This window comes from Micropterus salmoides, unplaced genomic scaffold, assembly GCF_014851395.1.
Source record: "Micropterus salmoides isolate LMB-PRFRI ecotype aquatic unplaced genomic scaffold, ASM1485139v1 Ms_hic_scaffold_9, whole genome shotgun sequence".
NCBI lineage: Eukaryota > Metazoa > Chordata > Actinopteri > Centrarchiformes > Centrarchidae > Micropterus > Micropterus salmoides.
The window spans coordinates 35,309,046-35,336,585 of NW_024044681.1; the positions used below are offsets into that span (position 1 = coordinate 35,309,046).

Genomic DNA, 27,540 nt, shown 5'->3' on the forward strand with positions numbered 1-27,540 from the left:
CTAAATGGGTAACACTTTACAATATGGTTCACAAAATTATGAGAAGTTACTAGGGAAGAAGTGAGGAACGACCTGATTATTAATAATTGTTAATAAGTAGTTAATGAATATCTCAGAAGACTGTACAGATGATGATAGAGAGTTACTAGAGAACAGAATAAGAGATACTATATCAATAAATCATTAATGATTAGTTCATAAGGATTTGTGAATCAACGTACTGACCACTCTCTTTATGAGTAGTTCCTGATTAACTCTGAATCCGCCACTGAGCAGCACAAATCTAATAACGACTCATTAATTACTCACTACTGAATCACTAGTTTCTCACCATTTTACTTAAGTGGAGTATAATCATATTACTTAGCAACTACTCACCCTGAGGGAGATAGAAAATTTAAATAAAAATATCAAACGATAAAAATATCAAACCAAATTACAGAGCAATCCAGGGTGTACCCCGCCTTTCGCCCGATGTCAGCTGGGATTGGCTCCAGCCCCCCCGCGACCCTGTACGCAGGATAAGCGGTTGACGATGGATGGATGGATGGATGGTTTTAGCTTGGGCAAAAGTGGTGGACCAAGTGACACTACCATAAACTAAATTGTCTGTGGTGACATTTACAGTGTTTCCTGTGCTTCCTTTGTAATCACACTGATGGTTTATCCTGATGATATGTTGTCACGTCTTAATATTTTCTTCTGTGGATTTTAAAAGCACAGATTTCAACTATGTGCAACATTGATGATGACATGACATCAGCAGCAATGTCAAGAAACCACACAGATAGATATTTATCTTAGAGGAGGCTGAGACTCATATTTCTCCACATCTCTACAGAATGCCTTAACAAACAGACCCAAAGCCTCAGGCTTTGGTCTACTCTAGACCACAACCAACTGTGCTGAGACCAATCAATTAGGTCAATCTTCCCACAACTGGTGACCAATAGAGTTCAATAAAATGTAATAAAATACTTATGAGTATATTGACTGGACTGGAAATTGAGCATAAACATTTCTGTGGGATAAAAACAAATCCCATGAGCATCAATAGCCACGCTCATCCAATAGAAATAACAAAAGTAGGTATTGATTTATGATTTTCTTTTTTTATAGTTTTCCCAAAAGACTCGTGTAAAAGAGATGTGTTCTCTGTTAGGCCTCAGGAGGATAGAGACATTCAAAAGTCCTATGGCTATGTAAAATATTTATGACTAAAAACATCATAAGTGCAGTAAACAAACAAGTCATGGAACAGAAACATGGATGGAAAAATAAAGAAAAAGAGTTTTCTTGAAATTACAGTTAATATAGCATCAATAGTTATTATTATTACTATTGTTAAATTATTAATGATATAATTTAACCTGTGTTAATTTGTTAAATTCAAGTATAACCAAAATTACTATCACTAGCAAGTAGATTGAAGGATTTGGAGTTCTACATAGAAGGGGTTGGCAATATATTCACTCTTGTGCAACATGAAAAAAAACCCCGGAATATCCACAAGCATTTCTTTAAAGCAACAGTATGTAGTAATTGTTTCTTAAAAGAACAACTTGAAAATCATTTTGATGGTACACTGATTTATAATTAGGAGAATAGCATATCTGTCATTGCCACTCTTGGACTAGTCAGTAATATTAGTGTCTTGTGTTGTTGCACTTGCTTAATGTTGTGGCTGTTTAGCAAAGTTTTCGACTTGCTAGTTTTTTTTATCAGAGGTAATGTAATCACAAGAAATGCGTGTGTACAGTTGTCCTTATTTCCGACAGCATTGAATTACACTCTGAAATGGTAGGGTTGCCTAATTGCACCAAATTTTACATAATGTTGCTTTTAATAGATAAACAACTGTAATTGGACATCAGAAGAAATCCAACTAAAATGCACTAAACTAAAGGACAAAGATGTGTGTGTGTGTGTGTGTGTGTGTGTGTGTGTGTGTGTGTGTGTGTGTGTGTGTGTGTGTGTGTGTGTGTGTGTGTGAGCTGGTCTGCCTCCATATGTCTCATGGGCACGAGCATAAAAACATGTGGTCACAACAAAGAAGCAGGAGCTTTAAAGTTCCTCTCTGCAGTGTGTGGTTGTGTTAAGGCCAAATAGAAGTTTATGTATGTGATCTGTGTAACAGTGCCAAGTTAATATGAGTTAGTTTGCATGCAGAGACTCTGTCTGTGTGGAGCATAACATTACTAACATCATGTCAGTAGTGCCTGAGAACTACAGTTACACAATAACCTCATGTTAACCATGACATGATCACAACAAAAAAACACATCAGCAGTGTACATTGATCACAAGTTAAAGTCCTACTCTTAACCAGGTAACTTTACACTGCTAAGCTATGTGAGGCAATATACTGCCCGGGTACATTACATTATTAGTCTTCAAAGGAAGAAAAGTTGCTTTAGGCTGCTAGTTGGGAGTTGACAAGTCTATTGTGGATTTAGCAAGCCGGGGAAGAATTGTGGTTTTGTTGCAGCCTTTTGGTGAGTCGTGTGTTGTTTGTGCAGACCGAGGACCCGGACGATCTGTCTGTTCTCCTCAGAGTTAGCAGCTCTGCGCTAAGCCACTTCAATGCTTCTCTTAGAATGTGAAGTTTTGTTGGTAGACTTTGTGTCATAGCTGCTGGCTAACTGAGCTGGTTTGCAGGGATCTTAGGCAGACACTCAAAGGAATCGGAGAACCCATGAGTACAAAATGGGATTAGGTATCATCAGTTTGTTGCACCATCTGATTACAGTTACAGTGTCCCTGTTAATGCTATATTGTACAGGTACATCCTTCAATCCACCGACCAGATAGACATTGGAAGCTATTTTAGGAGAGAGAGAGAAAAGCAGGAGATTGTCACGTCTGTAGACATCTGTAGACCACTTCTACAGGTCTGAAGTGGTCTACAGGTCTAAGGAAATGTGGGCTGTTTTGTTTTCTTCTAACAATAGGCATTGGTTGCCAGGTTGAGGCACCAAGGCAGAGACTAAACTAAATTAATTTATGATATTTATTATATTTGCTATCTTCTGACTAACTTAACTTTCTGCATATATTGGCTGTATAATATGTAGATGTTGCTTAAATGCTAAATCCTAAATGCTAACTACAGGCTAGGCTATACATGAGCATATGCCCACAGATCTACACACATGAAAATATAATAAAATAAAAGCAATACATACATGCATATGTGACGCAGGCACTCACATTTGGCTTGCTGATCCATGTCTTCAGTCATGCATATCAAAAATACAATGATACTGACAGGGATTTTGTTTCGTTATTTTATTAAAATCTTTTGTACTGTGCAAATAACACTTATACACTTGTACTGTGCATGTCGCCGTATTTACTTTACACTGACTTCCAGTCTGTTTTCCGCCGCCTTAGTCACATTGTACTCCCGTGTTACTATCAGTAACAGTTCCACCTCGTTGTCTTTCCATGCTAAACAATTCTCTTGTGTGGTTCTTCCTCTGTTGTACTACTATATATTCTTCTTCTTTACCTTTTTCACGCTTCTGTGGACGGAGATCATTTTTTGTTTTATAACAAAAACATAGTAGTGTGGATGTAGCCAAAGACACAAAAGAACAGGGGAGACTAAATCAGACCTGCATGTATTTTGACTCAGCAGGGATGATATTACATGAGAAAAGTTGATCTACAGAAGAAAAATATCTGAAAACAATACAGAATGCTTTAGAGCCTTACAGCAATATATTCCATTATATTTTGAATTGTTTCCCTTTACATAAATAAAAACATTTCCACCATAAATTGGTGCAGAAACATTCACAGAATTTAGGAAATTGAGTATTTTATGCTCAAAATTTTCATATAATGAAAATTTTCATATAATGAAAATTTTGTCTTGTCTCGATCTCGTGAACCCAATCTTGTGTCTCGCCTCGCCTTGTGGGTTGAGTGTTTTGTTATACCCCTGAGTGTAATAGAATGGTCTTTAACATAAGGCAAAGAAAAATCTTTTATTTTTCCAACACTGTATTCAGTCAGTGGTGTATGGAGGAACTCTCAGCTGCAGAGAGCAGATGTTTGCATGAATTAAATATTCGTTGAGGCTGAAGTAGCGCAGTGGGATGCCAACTGCAAAGCCATTTTCTGTCACCACTTAAAAAATACAATAAAAACCACAATACCTTATATACTGTATATACCATGGACATGCTTTACATTATTTACTGTCTAGTGAATCACTGTTCTAGGTCACAAGCATCATTGCCAGTGACAACTCCCATTGGAAGCCTTCAGATTCTTGTTACATGTATCAGCTATACAGCAACTGCAACAGCAATTTTGCATTCAGCTACAGTGTGAAATTAACATTTGTGGTGGAGGAAGAGAAACAGATTCAGAGCTTTATGGCAGACCTCCTGCTGTGGCTGTCCATAATTGATGTACCAGAACCCTTAAAATACACTGTGTTCAGGCTTCAAGACACACTGGTGTCATTTAGTAAACTGCAGTTTGCAGTTGTTGGTAATGTAGTGGACAGACCGCAATGAGCTCAGTCCAAGGTCAGAACTTCTGTGGGATCAAAAAATCAATAGAGCTGTCTTGTTTTTGGATAGTTGCCATTTTAGGCAACATTGCTGTCTGTACACCTTGGAAAATTTGCTGGCAGTGCAAAATAGAAAAAGATTTGATTTGTTCATATGTATAGTCAATGGGAATAAACCCTGAAAAAACACCACAAACACCACACGATCTTAAGATACAACATTTTATTATTGTCAGTCTTAAATATGAGCACACACTTTGCATCAAGAAAATACATATGAACCAACATTCCTTTACATTGCAGGGACACAAAAAGCATGATGTCCCCCTTCACTTGGGAACAATCTAATCTGAAGAGAGCCCTGTGAACTTGTAGCCAGGCAAAGGGAATAATTTTATTAATGTGAATCATCCAAAATAAATCCCAACAGATCATGAGACTTCATGCGTCTGTTATGATAATCCCCTGGCAGCTGAGACAAAGGTTTGATTTCTCATGTCTAACTAAAGTTCACATCCAAAAATGATCTCTTCCAGAATCCAATACAAATCACACAAATGTCACAAAACACCTAAAATTAATAGTAATATCTGGTAGGTGCGGTACAAGCTCAGTCATTTTTCATAAATGGTGTCAGTTTTTCTTCAAAGACTATTCTCTTGCCTTGCACATATGGAGACAAAGAAAATAAATATACTCATAGTTTTTTCTCCAACTCAGCCAATGTTCCAACTGGGCCCATGTTTGCTTGGGTTAAGAGAGAATGAGTCCTGCAATCCTTAGCAGTCTTCAAACAGACAATAGAACTGGTCATATCAACATAAATATGCAGCGCTACTGCCAAAATATAAGCCTTCATGGGCTGTGATTCAGAATTGGCTGACTGGAGTCAGACAGAAAAAGGGAAAGTTATGTGTATTCAGGCCTTCTCAGTGCAGTTTCCTAGCTGAACTTTGGGGGTGGATGAGAAATATTTTACTAGTGTATTTCCAAGATCCTCTCCCCGGGTTGCTAGGTTTTATCATTATAAGTTTGGCTTGAATGGGACTTGCAGTGTGTCTTGCATATCCTTTTTAAAAGTCATGCTTGGTGGGAGTTTGGAACATTTGCATTTGCTCTAATAAGACAGCACAGAGGCTGACTTTTTAATGTCATGCAGAAAGAAACTGAAGTACAAGTGCCTACTGTTTGTCTGAGAGCTGATGAATTATTATCAATTATGGAAGTTGCTTATTTCCCATTGAAGTAGGTATGCCAACTCCTGCTGTGTTCAGTTTGCCTGACTGTGATGCATGTTATATGCAGCTGTTCATACCTCATAGGGAGAAACAATCAATGTTCAATTTTTAACTGTATTTAACTCACGAAGAGACTGCTTGCATAAACATGCTGTTACTGTATTTAGCAAAGAGCTGCAGTCACAACACTGAGTGAGGCTTATATCCCTTCAGTTCTACAATAGAGGATGAGTCCAGTTAACAACAGGACAATATGAGGGGCCAACTGAGAACTTATTAGCGTTTTCTCAACTAAATGAGCCATAACATGGCAAATAGCTGTGTTGTGCAAAGCAAAACATCACACTGTCTCACTAAATGTAATGAGATTGTGTTTATTTAACTGCTGTGCTAGTCAGCTTGTCTAACCTTGAGGCAACCAGTGGCCACAATGCATCTAGATCCCTGGTGCTAAGAAATACAAAAGGCCTCAGGTCAGAAAACAATCCAAATTAAGCGTTTAAAGAAGCAACCTGCATAGGTTTTCTCCGCATGCCTTCTCTTGTAACATGTTTGGAACAGCAGGGAGAAGAATGAAACGAAGATGATACTTTTCTGTTAGCTGCATGTGGCTCAGACCAAGGCCAAAACTTTTGAATATGATCCAGCAGGATTTCTAGCAGAAATCTGACAGGTGCTGACTGCTTTCTATCGCCACTGAAGAGGCAGAATACCTCGTCCTCATGTCACAGATCAGATTGCTCATTGCCTCTGTTTCTTCTTCAGCTCAGTGCCTCACAGTTTACCACATTGTGTCTGTGACCACAGATCTCATCAGTTAAAACACAAAATGCTTGCTTGATATTGACAATTAGCAGGGTTCCTCTTAATGATGCATCTAAAGTCAGAATATTAATTTGCTCAGTTTTGGTTTGAAGTCTCTAATGCTCAGTGCAGCCTCAACTCTGAATCACTGCCATAGTGACCATATGGCATCGCTATTATAAGGTGGATATTAGGTGTCTTAAGTCCGCTATAAAATCACTTCCTTACCTCTGGTTACGTGTTTAAAAAAAAATTCATTTGAATTTAATCTAGCAATACATGTTATAATTTCACAGCAGCCCTGCTGGTTTGTACAGATCCGTTTGTATTCTAAAGGTAAGCACTTAACATGGGTTTGTCCTCAGTATTTGATCTGCTTCAACAAAACAACATGACACTCATTAAAGACAAAGAAAATAAACTGCAATGTCTTTTCAGAAACCTGTGGAGTGCTGTGATACTCCCGGAGAAACAATAGTGACCATGCAGCAGTGTGGTAGAGCAAGGGTTTTTGTCAATGAGTCTCACTTACATTGTTATTACAGCGCACATAATGCACATCCATGACCAGATCTAAATATTACTTTAAGGTGGTAATTGCTGTGCCGTTAAATAATTGGAGTTTAATGAATGCTCAGAGGTAGAAAAAATAAACTAAATGACCCAGCTTTTACAATGTGTGCTTGGCTGTTCTACAAAACAAATGTAGGCAGAAATTTACAATAAACCGTCTTACTTCAGAAGAATCTGTGGCGCAGGTGTGTGTGCCAGAAAGAGAAGTAGTGAGGTGTGTGTTTTTGTTAATTGATTTTCAGACAAACTATTAAGCGAGCTGCGTTCACATTTGGCTCCTTTTCAACCTTTCAAGTGAACTCAAAGCAATGAGTGTGATTGTTTGTGCAAATTGACAGCAACCACTTCACACAAGCCCTTCTGAAGGGATCCCAGCACAGACCTCCTTGGGAGGTGATCTGACTTCAGTTCATCTTAAATGTGGTTAATCTTGTGGCAAAATGACTGCAAAATAGACGAGAGATCAGTGATGCCACCCTTCAAGCCAGGATGGAATAATTACCATGTCATTTCCAAACATCACTGTGCTGGAGATGAATAGTCTGCAGTGGCTGACTCTCTCTCTCTCTCTCTCTCTCTCTCTCTCTCTCTTTGTCTTGTGTGTGAAAACAAACCATGATTAGCCTGTCAGATTCAGCTGATGATTACCCTGATCAATTTCAATAATGGCCCTATCTGTTTCATGCCGTTTTGATTTGGGTATTGGCTCTTTTTTCACATCAAGGAGCATAAACCTTGTTATCCCCAAGAGCCACGAAGCAAAAAGAAAAACTGAGGTGCACATGGGTGGTGGACTATGACCTCACCAGAGCTGGGGGCAAGCCAGGAAAAAAATATGAGAATTTTCTTTTAAGAGAGGAAAAGATGAACATTAACAGAGCAGAGATCACCGGCTCTGGCTCGCTCTTCTCCTTTGGGCCTGCTCAGTGTTGACCGAGCTCGCATTAATTTAAAATAACCATATGTGAAAACACACTCAATCAGAGCTGGGGGTTCATAAGAAGCACATCATTGCCCCACCATTAAACAGGCACACAGACTAATTTGTTTTAATTCACTGTTCCTGTTTGATGTTGTGTTAATGGAATCCTCCAAATCCTTTAGTGCTGCACACAATCCGATGATGTGGAGTGCAGCTCTCATAGAAACCAACAGTCAATAATGGTTGTGTTTGTGCGTCTACAAACACAAACAGCAATACACTTTGCAAAAGAGAGGCATTGCCTCCCACATTGCAAAACCAGTAGCCTAACATCACGTCTGGCTTTTTTGTTGTTGTCACTCAACTCTTTTCCACTGCTGGGGGGAACCTGAGTGTGGTCTGGCAGTTGGTGTAAATTGTTTGCCAACATAAGAGATGTGAAAAAGATAAATTACTGGCTTTAATTCTTGCTGCCTTGTCGTGAGAGGTATCTGATTGTTGCATAAAGTCCTCACACTCAATAAACTAAGGTAATGGAGGTCTGTCGTTTGTATGCTGCCTCTCACAGCGCCAGTGGTGCTGCGCTGATCTTTCTCCATAGAACACAGATATAGGATTTTCTTGTTTTCTCACATCACCTGTCTTTTCTTATAATGCAAGCTTTATGTCAAGTGACAAGAGCAGCTGTAGTGTTTTTGCTCGAACAACTGATCAATTTCAGTTGATGAAATTGCCTCACAAACAGTACAGTGAGCCTGCAATTCCTTTCTTTTCAATAAGAGCTGGAAATGTTATGTTCAGATGAGCATTTCACAGTCATAAACCACAAACTGTACATTTTGGTTTAAAGGTATCTATGATTTCCAAATAACCCCCTTATGTTAAACCCATATTATAACACAACATGTTTACCCTCTTGTAGGTGGTGAAAAGACAATACTATGGAAAAAGTGTTTGGTGTTGAGACTAGAAAACACAAATCCTATGAAGTGTGGCGTATAAACTGCTAAAGTCTTTGGGTTATTGGTGTCTAAATACATGCAGAAAGTGTTTATTTTCTATTAGCATGATTTTACTGAGTGGTCTCTAACCCTAAAGTGCTGGTCTGGAACATGAACAGGAACATTTTCTCAAATAACCATGTTGTGTAGAAATGGCATGATGTTTACACAAGTAGGAACAGCATTAATACATCTGCATTGCTCAAGTCAGACACAGTCTCCACACCAGTGACTAAACTCTCTCTCCATTTTTAACTACTTAATTATAACATAATTATTCTTGACACCATTTTTGTGTACAATTGTACTGGTAAAAAAAAAAAGACAACAAAGACATAAAACTAGGGCATTTGTCCTAAATAATTACAACTTCATATTTTGCCTTCTCAAAATATTTAAAACTAAACATAATTGAAAAATGTAATTAAAATATTAGCATAACACAACTGCAAGTAGTATCGCTATAATGCTGAGAATACTTGGAGGTCAAAAACAATTCTGCTTGCATCAACCAGACTGAATGATAATTATTATACATTAAAATATGATAATACTAGGCCGTCAGCCTCAGGGTAACCTAAATTCCGTCTGCTTCACTATCTCTGTTTGACTTTGAGGTTTTTAACATTCACCTCTCATACTTGCTGTAAATTTGCCTTTTTTTAGTTGAGATGAATATGCAATGTGGTTAAAAATTAAGACAAATCCATTTGAATAAGAGACACCACATTAAAAAAGTATTTTTTTTTTCAGAGACATATACATAAAAAGAGACAATCCAGAATTATATAATTTAGAGAGAAAAATATCCAACATAATTCAATTAAAATGTGAAACATTTGTTACATCCTTGAAATCTAAAAAAAACAACAGAAACTTTTGTTACGTACTTATTTAGTGGGTCAACATAATTACGTAGCAGGATACTTCATGCACTCACTGTGCATCAGTTTATGGTTCCGGTTGAAAAGAAAACATCAGACGCACACACGCACGCACGCATACACACACGCACGCACGCACACACACAAACATTTGTGTTCGAATCCATTCCTCTTCAAAATCTGAGCAGGAACGGCAGAAACACTATGAAGAGGAGACAGGTGTGTGAGTGCACTCCCATGGCGCCGCCGCTGCCATCCTGAACTGCTCTCGGTCCTGACAGGTGGAAAAAAAACAACATGGTTAAGTTTCACCATTGAAGATTGGTTTGTGTTAACTGGAGGTACATAAATGATCAGATAAACTATCTATTCCTATCTGCTGATAACAATTCTTTGGCTTAATTCCTGCCCAGCATTCCACTAAATGTATGACTTTGTGATTACTGTGACTGTTTGTACATCATTTCTATATGCAAACCAGTGTACATGATAAGTGATCACACAGTTTTGCATTTTGAATTTATAGTTTAGAATTAGTGGGTGTTCAGAGGTATGGAATATTAGTTTGTATTACCATGTAGTTTACATGACAGAATATGGTAGCACTAGCAGACGTGTGTGACCCTAAGACACTGAATTGTTAATGAATCTGTGAATGAAGTAACTCCTAGAAATCAGATTTGCAGAGTAATACTAATAATAATAATAATAAAAATACAGAGAGAAAGGCAGTGATCCTTCTTTTTTAATCAACATAAATAGGAACATTTTTAATGAACATATCTGGCAAGTTGCCAAATGCATCTACAAAATTCATTTTAATAACAACACAGCTGTGTGTTGATAAATGTTGAAAATTTTGAAAATTCTCACTGGCAACATATTCCATTTGTTTTCCAACAATATATGTACCAGCTCATTGCAACTAAAGCATGGCACTTTTTAATGGTTATGTTTATGTATTCAGCACGGGGTTAAGTTTAGGAGGAGATTGTGGGATTAAAAACTGGAAAAATCAACTGAGACAGAACCACCTAATCTTATCAACAATAAAAACAAAATCATGATGTTTCACTAACCTAAGCAAGTGCTTTTATTTTCTAAACCTAACCATACATGGAACTCAGGATGTGAACCCCAGTCCCTGGTGTCAAAGTCCTGAACCTGGTCTTTATATGCCAACCACCTCCCTTCACTGGCATTAACATTGTCACTGAACATAATCCAGGGGAAAATTATTATATATATATATTATTATAGTTTCCTTACAAATTGACAGAACAAATTAGTATTATGTCATTTCTAGGAGACGCTGCCGGGGGACATTCAAAAAACACAGAAATAAAGCATTTTAATCGTTTGTTGGATGATGTTCATTTTAACTTAAACCAACGTCGATGCCAAATCGGGACTAGATCATTGGTACGGAGTATCTGAAGGTTCTATTCTAAGGTGCTTCTTTGTTTTCAGTCTATGCCCCTATTATATATTGTTGACATCCTTATTACTTTACCATGCTAAGCATATACAGCCAAATCTGTCTGTATCTGTAAAATAGTTTATTTCAGTTTCTTATATGTTGTAAGTTAATCAACCTTATGGTCTGATTTATTCTTGCAGATTTATTCATGCTAAAGTAAAGGCGTTTCTTATACAGTCAGTATGTATTTGACACACATCATGTTGTGACAACTTATTTTCTGAAGCAGACATGGCTGAATATGAATGTGTAATTGTTTGGATGATAATGAATGACTGGAAGCAGGAAACCAAAGCCAGGAAAACCATCTTTGTTGGGAACTTTAAATAAATACCACATAAAATGACAATATTATGTACAGTAAAAGCTTCCATTAGAGAGATAGAAGGTGAGCATTTAGTGCTGCAGATTGCTCTCGTTTTTGAGTCTGATGATCAAGGTGACATGGTCTGCAGCATCAAATGCTACACTAAGGTTTGAAGGGATTAAAACTGAGCATTGCTCTGCATCTAGTGCTTAAAGGTCACTCTATATTTAACAAGGGCACTCTTTGTACTGAGAAATGCTCTGAAACAGGATTTTCTTAAGATTTTGCTTTGACTTCCAGATTTGCCTTGGTCAGATGTAACTGGGAGTCAGATCTAATCTCAGTGAGGTTGTAGCTAATATTAATATAATAAGTCTGACATTACAAAATAATATCGAATCCAATCGTTGGAAGTATATTTTTCAGTTTTTCCCTAATGAGAATTGCTGAAAATGTTCTTGAATTAGTTTGTCAAAATGTCAGCTTTATTCTTTAGTATTTAATGCACCTTTGGTATTATAGATGTATTCTAAATGTTACAATGTTTGCACAGATTTAATACATTTCCAGGAATCTACTGCTAAACTTAAATACAATTTCATGATGCAAAAACTAAAACATATAATATTTTCTTCATGCTCTTTTCAGGGATGAGGCAAGTTCCATCTAAATGAATGCATTGTATGAGGATTGAGGACAAATTTTAACTTTTTACTTTGAAGCTTGCAACACAATGACTACTCATTTCCCCTGGATTTCCATGAGTTCACCACAGTTTCCTTTGGGGCGTCTATCCAATTACTCTGCCACAGTGGATTATCCCTAATCCTGCATATGGCTAATTAGAATAATGACGTTCACTCTTAGTCAAAATCAAAGGCATTAATACAATTGTGTTAATGGAGTGCGTTTGCTTACAAGATGCTGCAACCACCAGTCACAAAGGCACATTAAATGACAAGATGGGTGAGGTGTTCTCCACACTATTGCCACAGCTTCTGTGTTTGTTTATCATGTTTGTCACTATTTGCAGATACAAGAGACATTTCAGCTTGCAAAGAGGTTCTACAGATTTCTGTGTTTGCTTTTGCTGTTTTCCATGTAGTATGTACAGCGGAAATACAGTAACGACAACGCACAAACAATCACACAAGCACAAATGATGATAATAAAAGAAGATGAATACTTACATTGGAAAAATGCCATGCAAAAATCAAAATGAAGCCATGTCAGACAGTGAAGCGGTTAGGTTTGCAAAGGAGAAAGATGAGACACGGTAAAAGAAATGGGCAACAATGACCATTTTCACAAAGGTATCACATGACATTTGAATGGCAGTTTGTTTTGCTATTACTCTTTTTCAAAGATGCTGCTTGCCACACAACAGCTTTGACTCATCAATTTCTGAAGAGAACAAATACTTATTAAAGTATTACAGTACAAACTAGACCCAGCCAGAAATGATTTGTCTCTTCTCTCGTCACACACTGTGTATAACTCCGGTGACACTGTTGTCTAACTTCCAGTTTGTGAAAATGCCAATGTTTGTCATGTGCCAGCATGCTGTTAATATTTTCAATGCACGGCAGCTGAAGTGCATGCTGGTGCAGAATACTAACCTTGCAGTAGCGTTGAGCTAGTGGGTTCAATTACCACTACACCAGGGAAACAAATGGAACAGAGCAACTTATCGAAACCAGAACAGCAACACATCATTGACAACAATTGTGAAAAGCATGATAGGTAGGCTGCTCAATGGACTTCTACACTGTGGCTGCACTGTTGCACACTTGTGTGTTCAAACTGATCAGCCATTCATCAAAGTACAGACGGTGTCAAAAGTCCATTGTAAAGCTTCATCAGTTCGGTTAAAGTGATGTCACAGAGGTGTCTTTTATGTACATTTTCCTTATGGCTTCAATGAGACATGGTAGGACAGTTACAGAAAAAGCCACAATGCTCATGAGATATTTGGCACCAGGTGTTCAAGAGTGAGCGGAGAGTGTTTTCTCAGAGGCTGAATCATGACCATCACCAGTGTGAGGGATGCTTGCCACTTCCTCTCACAGTGAATCTCCTAATCTATTTCCTGATCTATTCCATAATTTCTGAGTCACAGTGTCTTCTGGTTTATTAAAAAATGTTGTTGTCACTGTGCATAAGAGTTTACAAGTAAGCAATACATTTCTTACTGTGATCCTACTAACGAGGAGAACAGAGCAATAAATAATTGTTCCATTTTACATTAAAAGTGACTTGGTTGCTTATACAAACATGAGGCATAGAGCTGTTCAATACTGTCTAATACTGAATAATTATTGTCGTCTCGTTAGCTCAGCGGCAATACACAGTACATTAAAAAGTGTATTAAAATACAACAAAAGCCACAGAAATAATCTCAATGTGATAATTCTGTTGGCTGCTGAGCAATTAACCTTACGAATGGTGCTCTGTGGGCCTAATTTTGTGTAGACCTGACTGTAACATTTTGGACCAACAACAGACTGAATCAGCGCTGAATGTCACAGTGTAATGAACCTTGATGTGATCACTCATCTGAGAACAAAAATGAACAAACTACAGTCAGTGACCATGACTACCATCACATTTACGCAGAGGTGCGTGTCTGAAAGGGGCTAAAGACTTTTTCCCTTATACAGTCACTAGAAAAGAAACAATTATCAAAACAGTGTGTGCTCTTTTTCTGAGCTTCACAAATGACTCTATATCAGCAGAATATGAGCCAATTGGTCCAATAAAAATTAAAAAGAGCAGTATCAGTGAATTATTGTTATGCCTCTCATTAATGTGGGGAGCCAGCAGGAAGTCAGCCGGCTGAGCCAGACGAGGACTCACGCTCTTCAGGCCCCAAAATGTGGAAGCCTGTCTACTTTTTAGGGACATCTGGGAACACAGGATCCAGCTCTCTAAGTACATGCACAAAACTGAGCAACTAATGAAATCACATAAAGCCAGGCTGTGGCTTATTCGATTTTTTTCATTTTGGTATATTTATTTTACACAAATTGTGGCTGCCTGCATATAAATTTATGTTTAAAAACAGTAGCTGTACAAGCTTTCAGAAAATGGATAAAGTTTGAATCACACTGATAGAGAGAAGCAGAATGGAGATTTACTGTATATGAAAAAACAGATGCAGATTATTACTTTACTTAAAATGTACACTTAACATTTACAGCATTTTATATCAGTTTATCTAGTACTATAAATTTTACAGATTACTGTACTCACCATACAGAAGGAAGCTTGTGTTTGAGCTCCCAAGTTTGTTAATGGCGACACAAGTGTAGTTGCCATAATCTCCGTCCGACACATTAAAAAATGTCAGCTTCGACAGTGATCCAGTATTCACAATTTCCATGCCATCAAAGCCATTGAGGATCCTACATCGGAGCAAAAGAAAAAATCCATTGACAGACAGTGTATGCAATTAACCATGTCCATTATGTTTTCTTTTCCAAAGTCATTTGCCAAATTACCTATATTCCTGAGCACAATAATAATTTTATTAATAATTAGGACCAATTTTTAGCAAGCTTAATGTATGACTGGCAGCTGATCAATAACCAATACTTGTGAAAGGGGTTGCAGTAAGCATGCACACACACACACACACACACACACACACGCTTCATCCATTTGCCTGTGTCAAATACAAATGTAAATCCCATTACCTCCTGTCATCTTTATACCACTCAAAATCTGCCTCAGGCACTGCATCAGCCTCACACTCCAGCACTCCTCTTTGGCCCAGAGTCACTCCAACGTCTCTGCCCTCTGACACAGTTGGAGCATCTACAAGCAGGCGGCAACACATGAGAGCACTGCGATCAGGACTACAAGGCAGTACAAGTCAAGAATATCAGGAGAGGGGTCAGAGCCTCTTCTCTTCTACAGAGGATTTAGATTCATAGCTGTGATCTACACCATGACCTCGAGTGATGTTAAAATTTTGTCCAATATTTATCACAGTGGATGATGTCAGCATATGATGCAAAGGAATTAACCAGTCTAATTAAGCTTCAGCAAAGAAGCTAAACATTAGCAAACGTATTTGACTGTAAATGTTTGGGCGAGCGTTCAGTTCATGCTGTATACTGTATGTGCCCCCAAATCCTCACATTTTGTTCTGGGCTCTGTGTGCCTTGGATACTGGCTTTTGATCCATATAAATATTAGGGTTGCATAACTCCATTCCAATCCAGTACATTTGAATTATTGTAGTAATAGTTCCAATAGGAAAGCACATGCAAGAACTATTCAGCCCCATTGCAATTTAGAAGAGTGGTCAATGCAGGGTCAATAAATAAATGGATTCTGGGAAATCCATGAAAATCCATTTTTAAATCTAAATATGTACATTTTACAACTTAAATCAGCTGAGTTAAACATTAGAATGGCCACCACTAATTACTCTGCTTATTAGTCAGGCTACAACTACAACCACAGTCCAACTATGCATTGGTACTCAGTTTACAATTATATAACACAGAGAAAAGCAGCAAAGCTCATATTTGAGAAGCTGGAACCAGTAAAGATTTGGCCATTTTGCTTGATAAATGATTAAATGATTATCATATTTGCTGATGTATTTTTTCTGCCAATAGACTAATCTATGAATTGACCAATCATTTTAGCACTGTTTATTCAAATACAATTACCTATTTTACTCAATCCTATATTAAAATGTTTTCATTTTTCGGCCAAAGTGGACTTACAGTTGACGGTGATGTCTACGGTCTGGACGTCTGTATCGATATCGTTGACGGCTGTGCATTCGTAAGTCCCAGCTCTATGTCTGGAGATAGATGGGATTTCCAGGTACTCATCGTCTGATGCCAGGTCCCCTATAAAAGGTCACACACACAAAGTGGAAGAAGGTGGAGAGGGTCATTCAGAGTTAATGCAGCAAGTCAACAGCTGTGGCCTTGATAGTCATTTTCACACTCTGTGTCACATGCGTGGCTTCTGGGAAAGAAACCGTCACAAGTTCATGGAGAGAAAGGAGGAAGGTATTAATAATGATAATTTTGTTTCTGACCTGTGATGCAGTGCAACCAATTCTTTTTTCCTGGTATTTATATTTACAAAAAGAGACACTATTTCAGTATTAACAAAACACAGAGAGAAGTTCAGTTCTACCTCCAACGCAGATATCAAAGATCCAAGTTCAGCAGCAGCAGCAGGAGTGCTGACAGATTCCCTTAATTCTCGTTGCAACCAGATCTGGTATGACAGCCAAAATTCACACAGCTACATGTGTGTCAAAACTTACACAAGTAAATAGCATGACATGTGCCCAATTCTGCCTCTGCCTCTAACACTCCTCTATTGTTTCTTTCAACATGTACAAAGACCGGTTCCTGAGCTCACTGACACTTTTCTGAGGACATTACAACACTTGGTGATTAGTGCTTTGTTCAGCCCCCACTCATTATCACTTGTCTGTCAGAACTTGCTCTTTTTTGTGTCTCTTAAGCCTGCAAGCACACCAGGACTACTACTGAGATATGAGAATATGAACGAGGGAAAATGCCCGCCCGCTACTTTTTCTTGTATCAATTTGACACGCTTGACAGAGACACTTAATACAGCACTCAACCTAAAGAACAAAAGGCGTAATTGACTTCAAGCCTCCTCCCAAGATGTTTGTAGGTGACAGTAATAAATTGCACATGGATTCACTTTGCTAGGTTTTGGCACATTACTAAATTGCACCTGGGAATGTTGTTATGGAGAGAAGTCCTCACTGACACACTGATCACCTGACGAGGAGTATCAGGAGGACTCATCTAGGTTTTCAGGTTCCACTCCGTTCCTTCTCTACATAGCTTTCTATCAAAAGGAGATACTACCTTTTGCCAATAGAGACCACAGTGTCAGTTAAAGCTGCACTGTGATTCTCTGAGGAGAGTTAATCAAGACAAGGCTGCCAGCTGACGCACGTTCCTCACATCAAGCGTCCATTTTATGGCAGGTAGCATCACATTAGCAGCATAAGCAGCTGTCCACCAGACTGACACAAGAAATCAATGATTCTCCATAGTAAATGGCCTCAAAAATAAAATAAAAAAACAAACAAACTCACATATGCCTTATTAATAGTAATCTTGCGGTTGGTATGCGTGAATGCTTCTATTGCTTTAAAATAATCCTGTCATCGCTGTCGTTCAAAGTCTTGTTTTATACCACAGCAGAGTTTCCTGCAGTTTATCATAATGTGGGCAAGGTGCTTAATATGAAATGAAGATTGTCTCTGCTAACTAAAGAATTTACTACACTTTTATCACATTTATGTAAAGCTTGAGGGGAAAAGGGCAGAGCAGCTATATTAGATAGCAGAGGCCATGTATTTAATGAGTGAGGGGGTTATCTAATTAAACTGTCATCTACTAACTGAATTAATAAAGAGACTAAAACTCTTTGAAAGCCAGTGTCTGTCCTCGGCCAAGAAACACTGCCCTGTAGCACCACTCTACGCTTGCTGTTGGACTGTGTGGTTTTGCAGTTTAGCGATGGTCGTGTCTCGTAAAAAGAGCTTGCTCTTAGTACCCAGATTTTTTTGTTGTTGTAAGTAATGGTATTGGTATTTCTTAGTTTTGCAATTCAAGTAATAAGTTATTATGTATATAAATAAGCAGTCTGTTTGTTAAAAGTTTATAGTATTTGCATTGTTCCTGTTTCTTTCCTACTTCTTCAACAACTGGGGCGGCTGTGGCTCAGGAGGTAGAGCGGGTTAGCTGTTAACTGGAAGGTCCCCCAGGCTGCATCTTGAAGTGTACTTGGGCAAGATACTAAACCCTGAATTGCTGCCGGTGTATGAATCTTAGTTTCTGTTTGAGCACTTTGAGCTCAGTGTGCGAATGTTGAAATCAGATGTAGTGTAAAAGTGCTTTGAGTGGTCGAAAAGACTAGAAAGGCGTACGGAGCATTTACATTCCTGGACAGCAGCTGCATTCAGGTGGAAAGTGTCCAAACTTGCTCTTGTGTAGCTCAGCTACTTTACATCATGGAAGTAAGAAACCAAGCATTGACCTAGTTAACTGGTTGCATATTGAAACATGATGTACTGTCAGCTATAAGAGCCGTGTTTTATTGTTATCGTAGAGACAGCTGTGGCTTTTGCGCCTCTTCCCAGTCAAGATTGTTAGCAGCCTAAAGGCTGCACAGGTGCCACCTGTCAAGAACCTGTGGTTTCTATTTACTTTCATGTACTTCAAATAATTCAACTTTTTTCATTGCAGTTGAATTGCAAAAAAATAACTTTTTATATACACTGAACAAAATTATAAACACCAGTCAGTACTGGTGTGACCACCATTTGCCTCATGCAGTGCAACACATCTCCTTCGCAGAGAGTTGATCAGGTTGTTGATTGTGGCCATTGGAATGTTGGTCCACTCCTCTTCAATGGCTGTGCGAAGTTGCAGTCAGGTTGAGACCCCGATGAGGATGACGAGCAGATGAGCTTTCCTGACATGGTTCCTGACAGTTTGTGCAAAAATTCTTTGGTTATGCAAACCGATTGTTGCAGCAGCTGTCCGGGTGGCTGGTCTCAGATGATCAGAGGTGAAGATGCTGGATGTGGAGGTCCTGGGCTGGTGTGGTTACACGTGGTCTGCGGTTGTGAGGCCGGTTGGATGTACTGCCAAATTCTCTGAAACACCTTTGGAGACAGCTTATGGTAGAGAAATAAACATTTAATTCATGGGCAACAGCTCTGGTGGACATTCCTGCAGTCAGCATGCCAACTGCACGCTCCCTCAAAACTTGCAACATCTGTGGCATAGTGCTGTGTGATGGAATTGCACATTTTCAAATGGGCTTTTACTGGGGCCAGCCTAAGGCACACCTGTGCAATCCCCATGCTGTCTGATCAGCATCTTGATATGCCACACCTGTGAGGTGCACTCACAAACTACAAGAGACCATCCCTCAACACTGCTGGTACTCAACGACTGGCAGACGAGCTGAATGGTTTCTACTGTAGGTTTGAAAAGCCCAGAGTCACACCTCTCCCCCACTCCAACGCCATCTTCAAACAGTCACCTTCCCCCTCTGACCTCTCACCTGCAATCAAGATCTGTGAAGAGGAAGTGAGCCACCTCTTCCAAAGGCAGAAGATCAAGAAGGCTCCTGGACCTGACGGTGTGTCTCCATCCTGCCTGAAAATCTGTGCGGACCAGCTGGCCCCCATCTTCACTCAGATCTTCAACAGATCACTGGAGCTGTGTGAAGTTCCCTCCTGCTTCAAATGCTCCACAGTCATCCCGGTCCCCAAAAAACCCTCCATCTCTGGACTAAATGACTACAGGCCCGTCGCCCTAACATCTGTAGTCATGAAGTCCTTTGAAAGACTGGTGTTGGCTCACCTGAAGGACATTACAGGCCCCTTGCTGGACCCCCTGCAGTTTGCCTACAGGGCTAACAGGTCAGTGGATGATGCTGTCAATTTGGGACTGCATCACATCCTGCAACACCTTGACTCTCCAGGGACATATGCAAGGATCCTGTTTGTGGACTTCAGCTCGGCGTTCAACACCATCATCTCGGACATCCTCAGCACCAAATTCACCCAGCTCACTGTGCCAGCCTCCACCTGTCAGTGGATCACAGACTTCCTGACTGACAGGAGTCAGCAGGTGAGGCTGGGGAACATCACATCTAGCACCCAGACTATCAGCACTGGCGCCCCCCCGAGGGTTGTGCTCTCCCCACTGCTCTTCTCCCTCTACATCAATGACTGCAACTCAGGGGACCCATCTGTCAAACTCCTGAAGTTTGCTAACGACACAACGGTCATCGGCCTCATCTGGGACGGTGACGAGTCGGCCTACAGACGGGAGGTTGATCAGCTGGCTCTCTGGTGCGGTCAGAACAACCTGGAGCTTAACACGCTCAAAACTGTGGAGATGACCGTGGACTTCTGGAGGAGCCCCCCCACTGTGCCCCCCATCACCATACTCAACAGCCCTGTGTCTGCTGTGGAATCCTTCAGGTTTCTGGGTTCCACTATATCCCAGGACCTGAAGTGGGAGCCCAACACTGACACCATCATCAAGAATGTCCAGCAGAGGATGTACTTCCTGCACTGTCTGGTTTGGATCTGCCACCAAAAAGGACTGGAGCAGACTACAAACGGACAGTCAGGACTGCAGAAAAAAATCATTTGTGCCAACTTACCCTCCATTCAGGACATTTCCAGAGTCAGGAAACCGGCAGGAAACATCACTGCAGATCCATCTCACCCGGACACAACCTGTTCCAGCTTCTCCCCTCTAGTAGGCACTACAGAGCACTGCACTGTCTCAATATGTCTATATTGTTTTGTTAATAGTGTATGTGTTCTCTATTCAGTAGCCTGTGTCTGATTTTATCATTGTATTATTGTATAAGTAAGCACATCGTGAGCAATGTACAATGCTGAGTCAAATTCCTCATATGTGTACACATACCTGGCAATACTGATTCTGATAAGTGCTCAATAACACAGATTTTGACAGATTTGTGAACAATATTTGAGAGAAATGGGCCTTTTGTGTTGTAGTCTTAGATCTTTGAGTTCAGCTCATGATGAATGGGGCAAAAACAAAAGTGTTGTGTTTATAATTCTGCTCTGTGTGTGTGTATATATATGTGTGTGTGTATATATATATATATATATATATATATATATATATATATGGGATGGCCAGGGACCATCCCATGTTGAACAAAACTTCCAGAGCCAGACCAGCACCCATAGACCAGGTGAAAACACAGACCCTGATTCAAATCGACGGTCTAAGGACAGAGGCTGTTGTATGCTGTACAGATTGTGAAGCCCCCTGAGGCAAATTGGGATTTATGATATTGAGCTATATAAATAAAATTGACTTGTATCTTTTATTAACTAAATTTAACTGATGGCATTGTGTACTGTGCAGTTTTTAATTGTTAACCTTTGTTAAACATCTGCACTTTATGATGTATTGTAAAAAGTATCATTTGCATTTAAATAATATTTTTAGATGAACCCAGGGAGGAGACCACCGACCCTGATGATAATGACGACTATGTAGAATTGGATGACAGCAGCAGCAGCAGGAACCTCCCAGTTCAACCATTGCCTACATTTACTGCACCTAAAGGTCCCCAAGGTGGATAATTTATCAACTCAAAATGTTATTAACCCACCATGTAGCAATATGTGAATTGCCCTTTTGTCTTGATTGTCTGTTGGAATGCAGATGTTTCTTTGGACATTTTGGTTAATGCTTAAAAACCTCAGGATGTTATTTCAAAGTATGTTATTTAAAAATTTGCATTGATTACTGTAAAGTATACAATAAGTGGTATACAAATTAAGCTGTTATTATTGTTAATGTTAGTATTATTAAAATTGTCATTGCTTAACAATGACCTAGTCTCAGTCAATTTCAGCATTGACTATGAGGATTAGTTCCACAGACTCATTTTGAAACTTTTTATTTCCAGATATTTCTCAAACCAGAGCTAATAAATACAGTTAAGTTTAATCTGTCAAACTTTTGCCATATCAGAAATGAAGGTTACGATATGGTAACCCTAGTTCTATAAGCACAGGCGGAGCCCTCTACTGGACTCTATGGGTACTACCTCCTCCAATCACACGCACGCACTTGCCCACTGAAATTTTATCGTGCACGTAGCCGACCAATAAGAGGTCGCTACAGATACATGCGTGACGTATAAAAAAGCAGTGTCCCTTCTGCCTCAGCATCCAACTGCCTCTTCAGCAGATGGCGTCAGAGCGGCAGGGCTCATCGGTAGAGGGCTCCGCCTGTGCTTATAGAACTAGGGTTACCATAGGTAACCTTCGTTCTATCTCACACATGCTCCGCCCTCTACTGGACTCTATGGGTACAGTGGGTGGAGCCCGATGACTGTCCGCCCTAGCCGCGACAAGCCAAAGTCCATCACACCGACCCGGTCGGCTACAGGCCGGCCAAAGCCCAGACCACCAAATCACCTAGTGACAGAATGGTGGGACACCCCTGAGAAGGTCGCTTGACCGATATGGGTTTGGCCTGACCATTAACACCTGCACCATGCATCACCTTTGCCTCTTGAGGTTCAGATGCAGGCTGGCAAACCAACATTGTAGCCGTCGCATGTGCAGCAATCCCACAGGGACCACCTGATGGACTACTGCCCTGAGGCCCAACAGAAGCATCACTGACAGTGCTGTTGCAGCTGTCCCCTGCTGCAGCCAGTGGACCACCAAGCGACGCGCACAGATACGATCTTGGAGTGTTGCTGTTGAGCACAATCCCCAGACACTCCGCTCACAGCAGTGGCTGGGGGGAGCTCTCTTCCCAATTGATCGCAACCCCAGGCTGGTGAGGTGCAAAATCAACTGGGCTGTGTGGAGATCATTCAAGACTTCAATCTCTCCATGACCATGAGGTTGTGAGTAGAAAGGAACCCTCATGCCCTTCTTGCGCAACAATTGCAGTGCGATGCATCTGCTGAGAGTGTGGGGGACTAGCGAGTAGTTGACGGGGAGCCTAATGTATTTGTAGGCTACCACCTGAGAGGAGAAGCGTAGAAATTCCCTGTTACTGTGTCACCTCAACATGAAATAGGCGTCTTTCAGGTCGATGGCGGTGAACCAGTTGCCGGGCTGCACTGGCTCCAGCAGTTTCTTGATCATCAGCATGTGGAAACACCCTCTTGTCCATTACGCTGGTTCAGGTGGCGGAGATCCAGGATGGCTCAGAAGCCTCTTGTCTTTTTGGGGAGCAAAAAGTACATGGAGCAAGACCTCTGTGCATGTCATGCGGAGAGATGCCCTAAGACAGCCTGCTTCAGCAGAAGTTGCTGGAGGAAGTCCACTTCCTCTTGAGAGGATGGACTGGCTTCCGTTATGTCCAGAAAAACTGGTGGTATGCAGCAGAACTGAAGAGAGTAGCCTCGTCTCAGAATGCTGTCCACCCAGCTTGTCAGCATGCAGCGGCGTCACCATTCTGCATGAAAATGTGTGCACGTGAATTCAGTGAGCAGTTTGCCGTTTGCTGAAGAAAAAAGAATGCTGAGGCAGTAGGGACACTGCTATTTATACATCACGCACGTATCTGAAGTGTATTGTGAAACATATTATTCATTTAAATTTAAATCATGGTTCAAAGAGAATCAAGTGTGTTACCATAGTTTGTTAATTATTCAGAAACATCTGAAGAGTGCTTTGTTTTATGGTAGTTTTTTTTAAATTGTTGTTTTAAAGTGTTTTACGTGTCCTTGTGAAAGGTATCTTGTTATATGTATGAGTATTGTTCCTGTTTTGTATTTAATGTAGTTGTGATAACACCTGCCCACAGACTACAGTCGAACTTTAGCCAAGCTGGCGAAACTGACATTTACAGAAATGTTTATCAATGTGCACTGTCTCTGTAAACTTAAACTAATAAATAAAAAATACAACTTAAAGTTACAAAAATCAATTCTTCATTTCAAGTTCAAGTTCAATCTTTATTGTCCCACCAGGGTAAATCTGATTTGCAATAGGGTTAAACAAAGATTAGAACAGCCGTTATATACAACCTCTTTTGTTCGTCTAAAAGTACTCAATAAGTTGAAATGGTAGCTACAGCAATCTGTCGTTCTGAGCAGCAGCTCAAGCTCATGGCAAATTCAGGGCAATAATTGCCGTGGGTGAAAATTTGTATCTGTTAGTTTTTATTTTGGGCAATCTGTATCTTCGCCCAGAGGGGAGAAGAACAAATTCCTCCAAGAGAGGGTGGTCAGAGCTGGCTGTGAGCCGTATGTATAACTTGTCTTTTATAGATGTCTGCCAAGGAAAGTTGTTTAGTTCCAGTTATTTTGCTGGCTACCTTAACAATGTTAGACTGTTTGCACTGTACGATTCCCATACCAAGCTATGCAACAAAAAGTTAAAATTGATTCAATAAAAGATTTATAAGAAGTGGCGGTCACACCAATCAACAAAGTCATTCAAAACAGGCCCATGGTCACCTCTCCATCCTGGAGCAGACTGACTAGAACTGTGTTGTCCGCAAACTTCAGAAGAAACCTGTTATTGCAGTGAACGCCATTAACGCTGACTGACTGGGGCCTAAATGTCAAAAAATCCAGCACCCATTTTATTATACCTGGATCAAGGTTAAAACTGGACACAAGTTTCCTTACTAAGAGGTGTGTTTGGATTGTACTGATGAATAATCAAATAAAGGCCTTGCATGGGTTTTTTTGCCCTCAAGATGCTTATACAAAAGATTAAGTAAGGTAGTAGTAGCATCATCTACTCCTCTATTAACCTGATATGCAAATTGCATTGGGTCAAGCATGCCATGAACCGTATCAGACAGGATTTGCTTGATCAATCTCTCAAAGGTCTTCATCTCTATTGATGTTAGGGCTACAGGCCTAAGGTCATTAAGCTCTTTTGGGTTCAGTTTCTGCGCACCCTAGACTAGCTTATTTCTCTAACAGCATTTCAGAACAATATCATACATCTTCAAAGACACATACAAGTGCGTCCTTCATAAACAAGAATAATTTAATAGGGCATTTATTAAGTGTTTCAAGGCCTGTTAAAAACAGTTTTAACTTAAGCTATGTCTTCTTCTTCCTCTTCTTCCTTTAAGATAATTATACAAGGTGGCTTTAAGATGTCGAGGTGTTCAAAATAATTTATTATGTTTGTTGACCTGTATTGTTTGCACCCTCATTGTATCGGTACTTTTCTCCTTTTAATCTTTTACCTCTGTATGTTATTGCTTTGTCTGTTCTTTAACTTGAATGTTTGTCTAAACTTATATCCACTCCCCACCTCCCCTGAAGAGGCCACTCCCCTTTTGCCAGGTGTTAATAAGAACTTGTTTTTAAATGCACTGTCTGGTTAAAAAAAGAGCAAATTTTTAAAAAGCTTAGTCATTTTAAACAAACCTCAATGTTTCCCTAAACCTAACCAATTATTTTTGTGCTTTAACCTCCAACCTCTTAAAACCGATGTATTTAATAATGATTTGAAATGGTTTTGGACACCTGCTGATAGGGGCATCATATCAGAGAACGCTTTTATGTGTCATTCTATAGGGAGAAACAAGTTAATTAGGACTTTTTCATCATATGATGTCACCATTGCCTTATTATCAAGTCAGTACACTCTACATGCTTCCCACATGCATTTGCCTCTTTCTCCATGGTTACTCTCAAATCATTAAACCACATTCAGGCCACTTTGTAGTTAATCATGATCCCCCTGTCAAACACACACTCTATCATCTATCATTGTCTTTCAGTTCACAAAATGCTACTCCACCAGCTCCCTGGTAGCTAGCTCAATTGGCTAAGCATCAGAGGTTGCGACCCTTCAAATCCATCATCTCATTTGCATGAACTCACCTGCACCAACAATTGTTTCAAAGTAAAATGTTTGAGCCAGAGCCATGCTTTTTTGCCAAATTGTCGTGCATTATAAATAAAGTAATACTGTAAATCATTATTATCTTGTTGGCTTGTCCCCTTGCACCACTGAGGCTCTTCATGTGCTGCTGCCAGTTAGTTGACCGCCAGTCACCCAACTGTGCAAGTGAAGCCACTAAAAACACACCATGTGCCAAATAATGGTGTTTGTCTTTATGCAAACTAAAGAGAGAACAAATGTTTTCTCAGCAGAAACAAAGGGTTCTGAGGACACTTCAATACCCACTACATACCTCTACTCTGCTCTAAAATACACAAAGAACCCCCCATTATTGCATTCTGGGGAGTTTTATAATGGGTTTGTGTTCACAAAGAGAAACAACATTTACATCAGCATGACTACTTACATTTTACAACTTCTTCTGAAGTTTCCACCTAGGGCAAAGCACATTTATCTTACCTCTACAAGTGAGTTACCTTTCTAATTTCTGAGTCTTTGTTAAAGAGGACTGCTGGGTTTGTCATTAGTCATTAGTGAGATAGTGCTGTGTCCTGCATTGCCATCAAAGTGACATGGCAGGACATCGGGGAGACCAGACAGGAGAAGGTGGTTGGGAGAAGAAAGCAAAGAGTGCTGGGAAGTCTCCGGAGAGGCCTGCAGCAGATAATGTACCCTCTCTGTGTCCCTGAAATGCCATCCTCAAACAAAGTAGAAAATGGAGTAAAAATGAAGAAAAGAAGATATTTGTGTGCAAGGCCAGTGGAACAACTTTTGAGGGGGAAGAAGAGATGAGAGCATATTCTTAAGGGATATAAGAATAAGGTAAGGTAAGGTGTTTTCAACACGGTGATAAGATTCCAAATGCTACTCACAAAGCAAATGTTGTAAAAATGATAAAATGACAGACATCACTGATGCTCTTGAGATGGGTACCAATGACCATGGCAGGTTCTCTGTGATTCCCAAGAACCTGAAACGGTTCACTGCTCCACTGATGTGGACAGGAGTGTGCATGTTTCCCTTTTTCCTGAATTCAACGATAAGTTCCTTAGTTTTGCTGATGTTGAACAGTAGGTTGTTCTCTATGCATAACTCTGCGAGATTATCACTTTCCTCCCGATATGAAGTTTTATGGTTGTTTGAAATCCGGCCGATGATGGTGGTGTTATTCGCTAACTTTACAACAGAGTTCTGTCTGGATAAGCGATTATAAACAATGGATGGATTCATGGATGAAGGCTTGCCACCTTCAACTAAACCTCTAAGACTGAACTCTTGGTCATTCCAGCCAAGCAATCTATCCAGCATAACATCAAACTACAAATTGGCTCCTCAACCATCACTCTAACCAGGGTGATGAGAAACTTGGGTGCCATGA

At 39.9% G+C, this 27,540-nt stretch overlaps 1 protein-coding gene across 3 annotated transcripts in view; it reads right to left on the reverse strand.

The window, feature by feature from the left end:
- Nucleotides 1-4,733: 4,733 nt before the first annotated feature.
- ntm (neurotrimin) overlaps nt 4,734-27,540 on the reverse strand; it is a 459,955-nt gene continuing 437,148 nt past the window's right edge. For all 3 annotated transcript variants that reach the window (XM_038708378.1, XM_038708379.1, XM_038708377.1), the window contains 5 exons: nt 16,474-16,602; nt 15,430-15,550; nt 14,987-15,138; nt 13,354-13,389; nt 4,734-10,221 (listed from right to left, as the gene is read on the reverse strand). In XM_038708378.1, the coding sequence (XP_038564306.1) occupies nt 10,121-10,221; nt 13,354-13,389; nt 14,987-15,138; nt 15,430-15,550; nt 16,474-16,602 (539 nt within the window). In that variant the 3' untranslated portion in view covers nt 4,734-10,120. The remainder of the gene's footprint in view (nt 10,222-13,353; nt 13,390-14,986; nt 15,139-15,429; nt 15,551-16,473; nt 16,603-27,540) is intronic.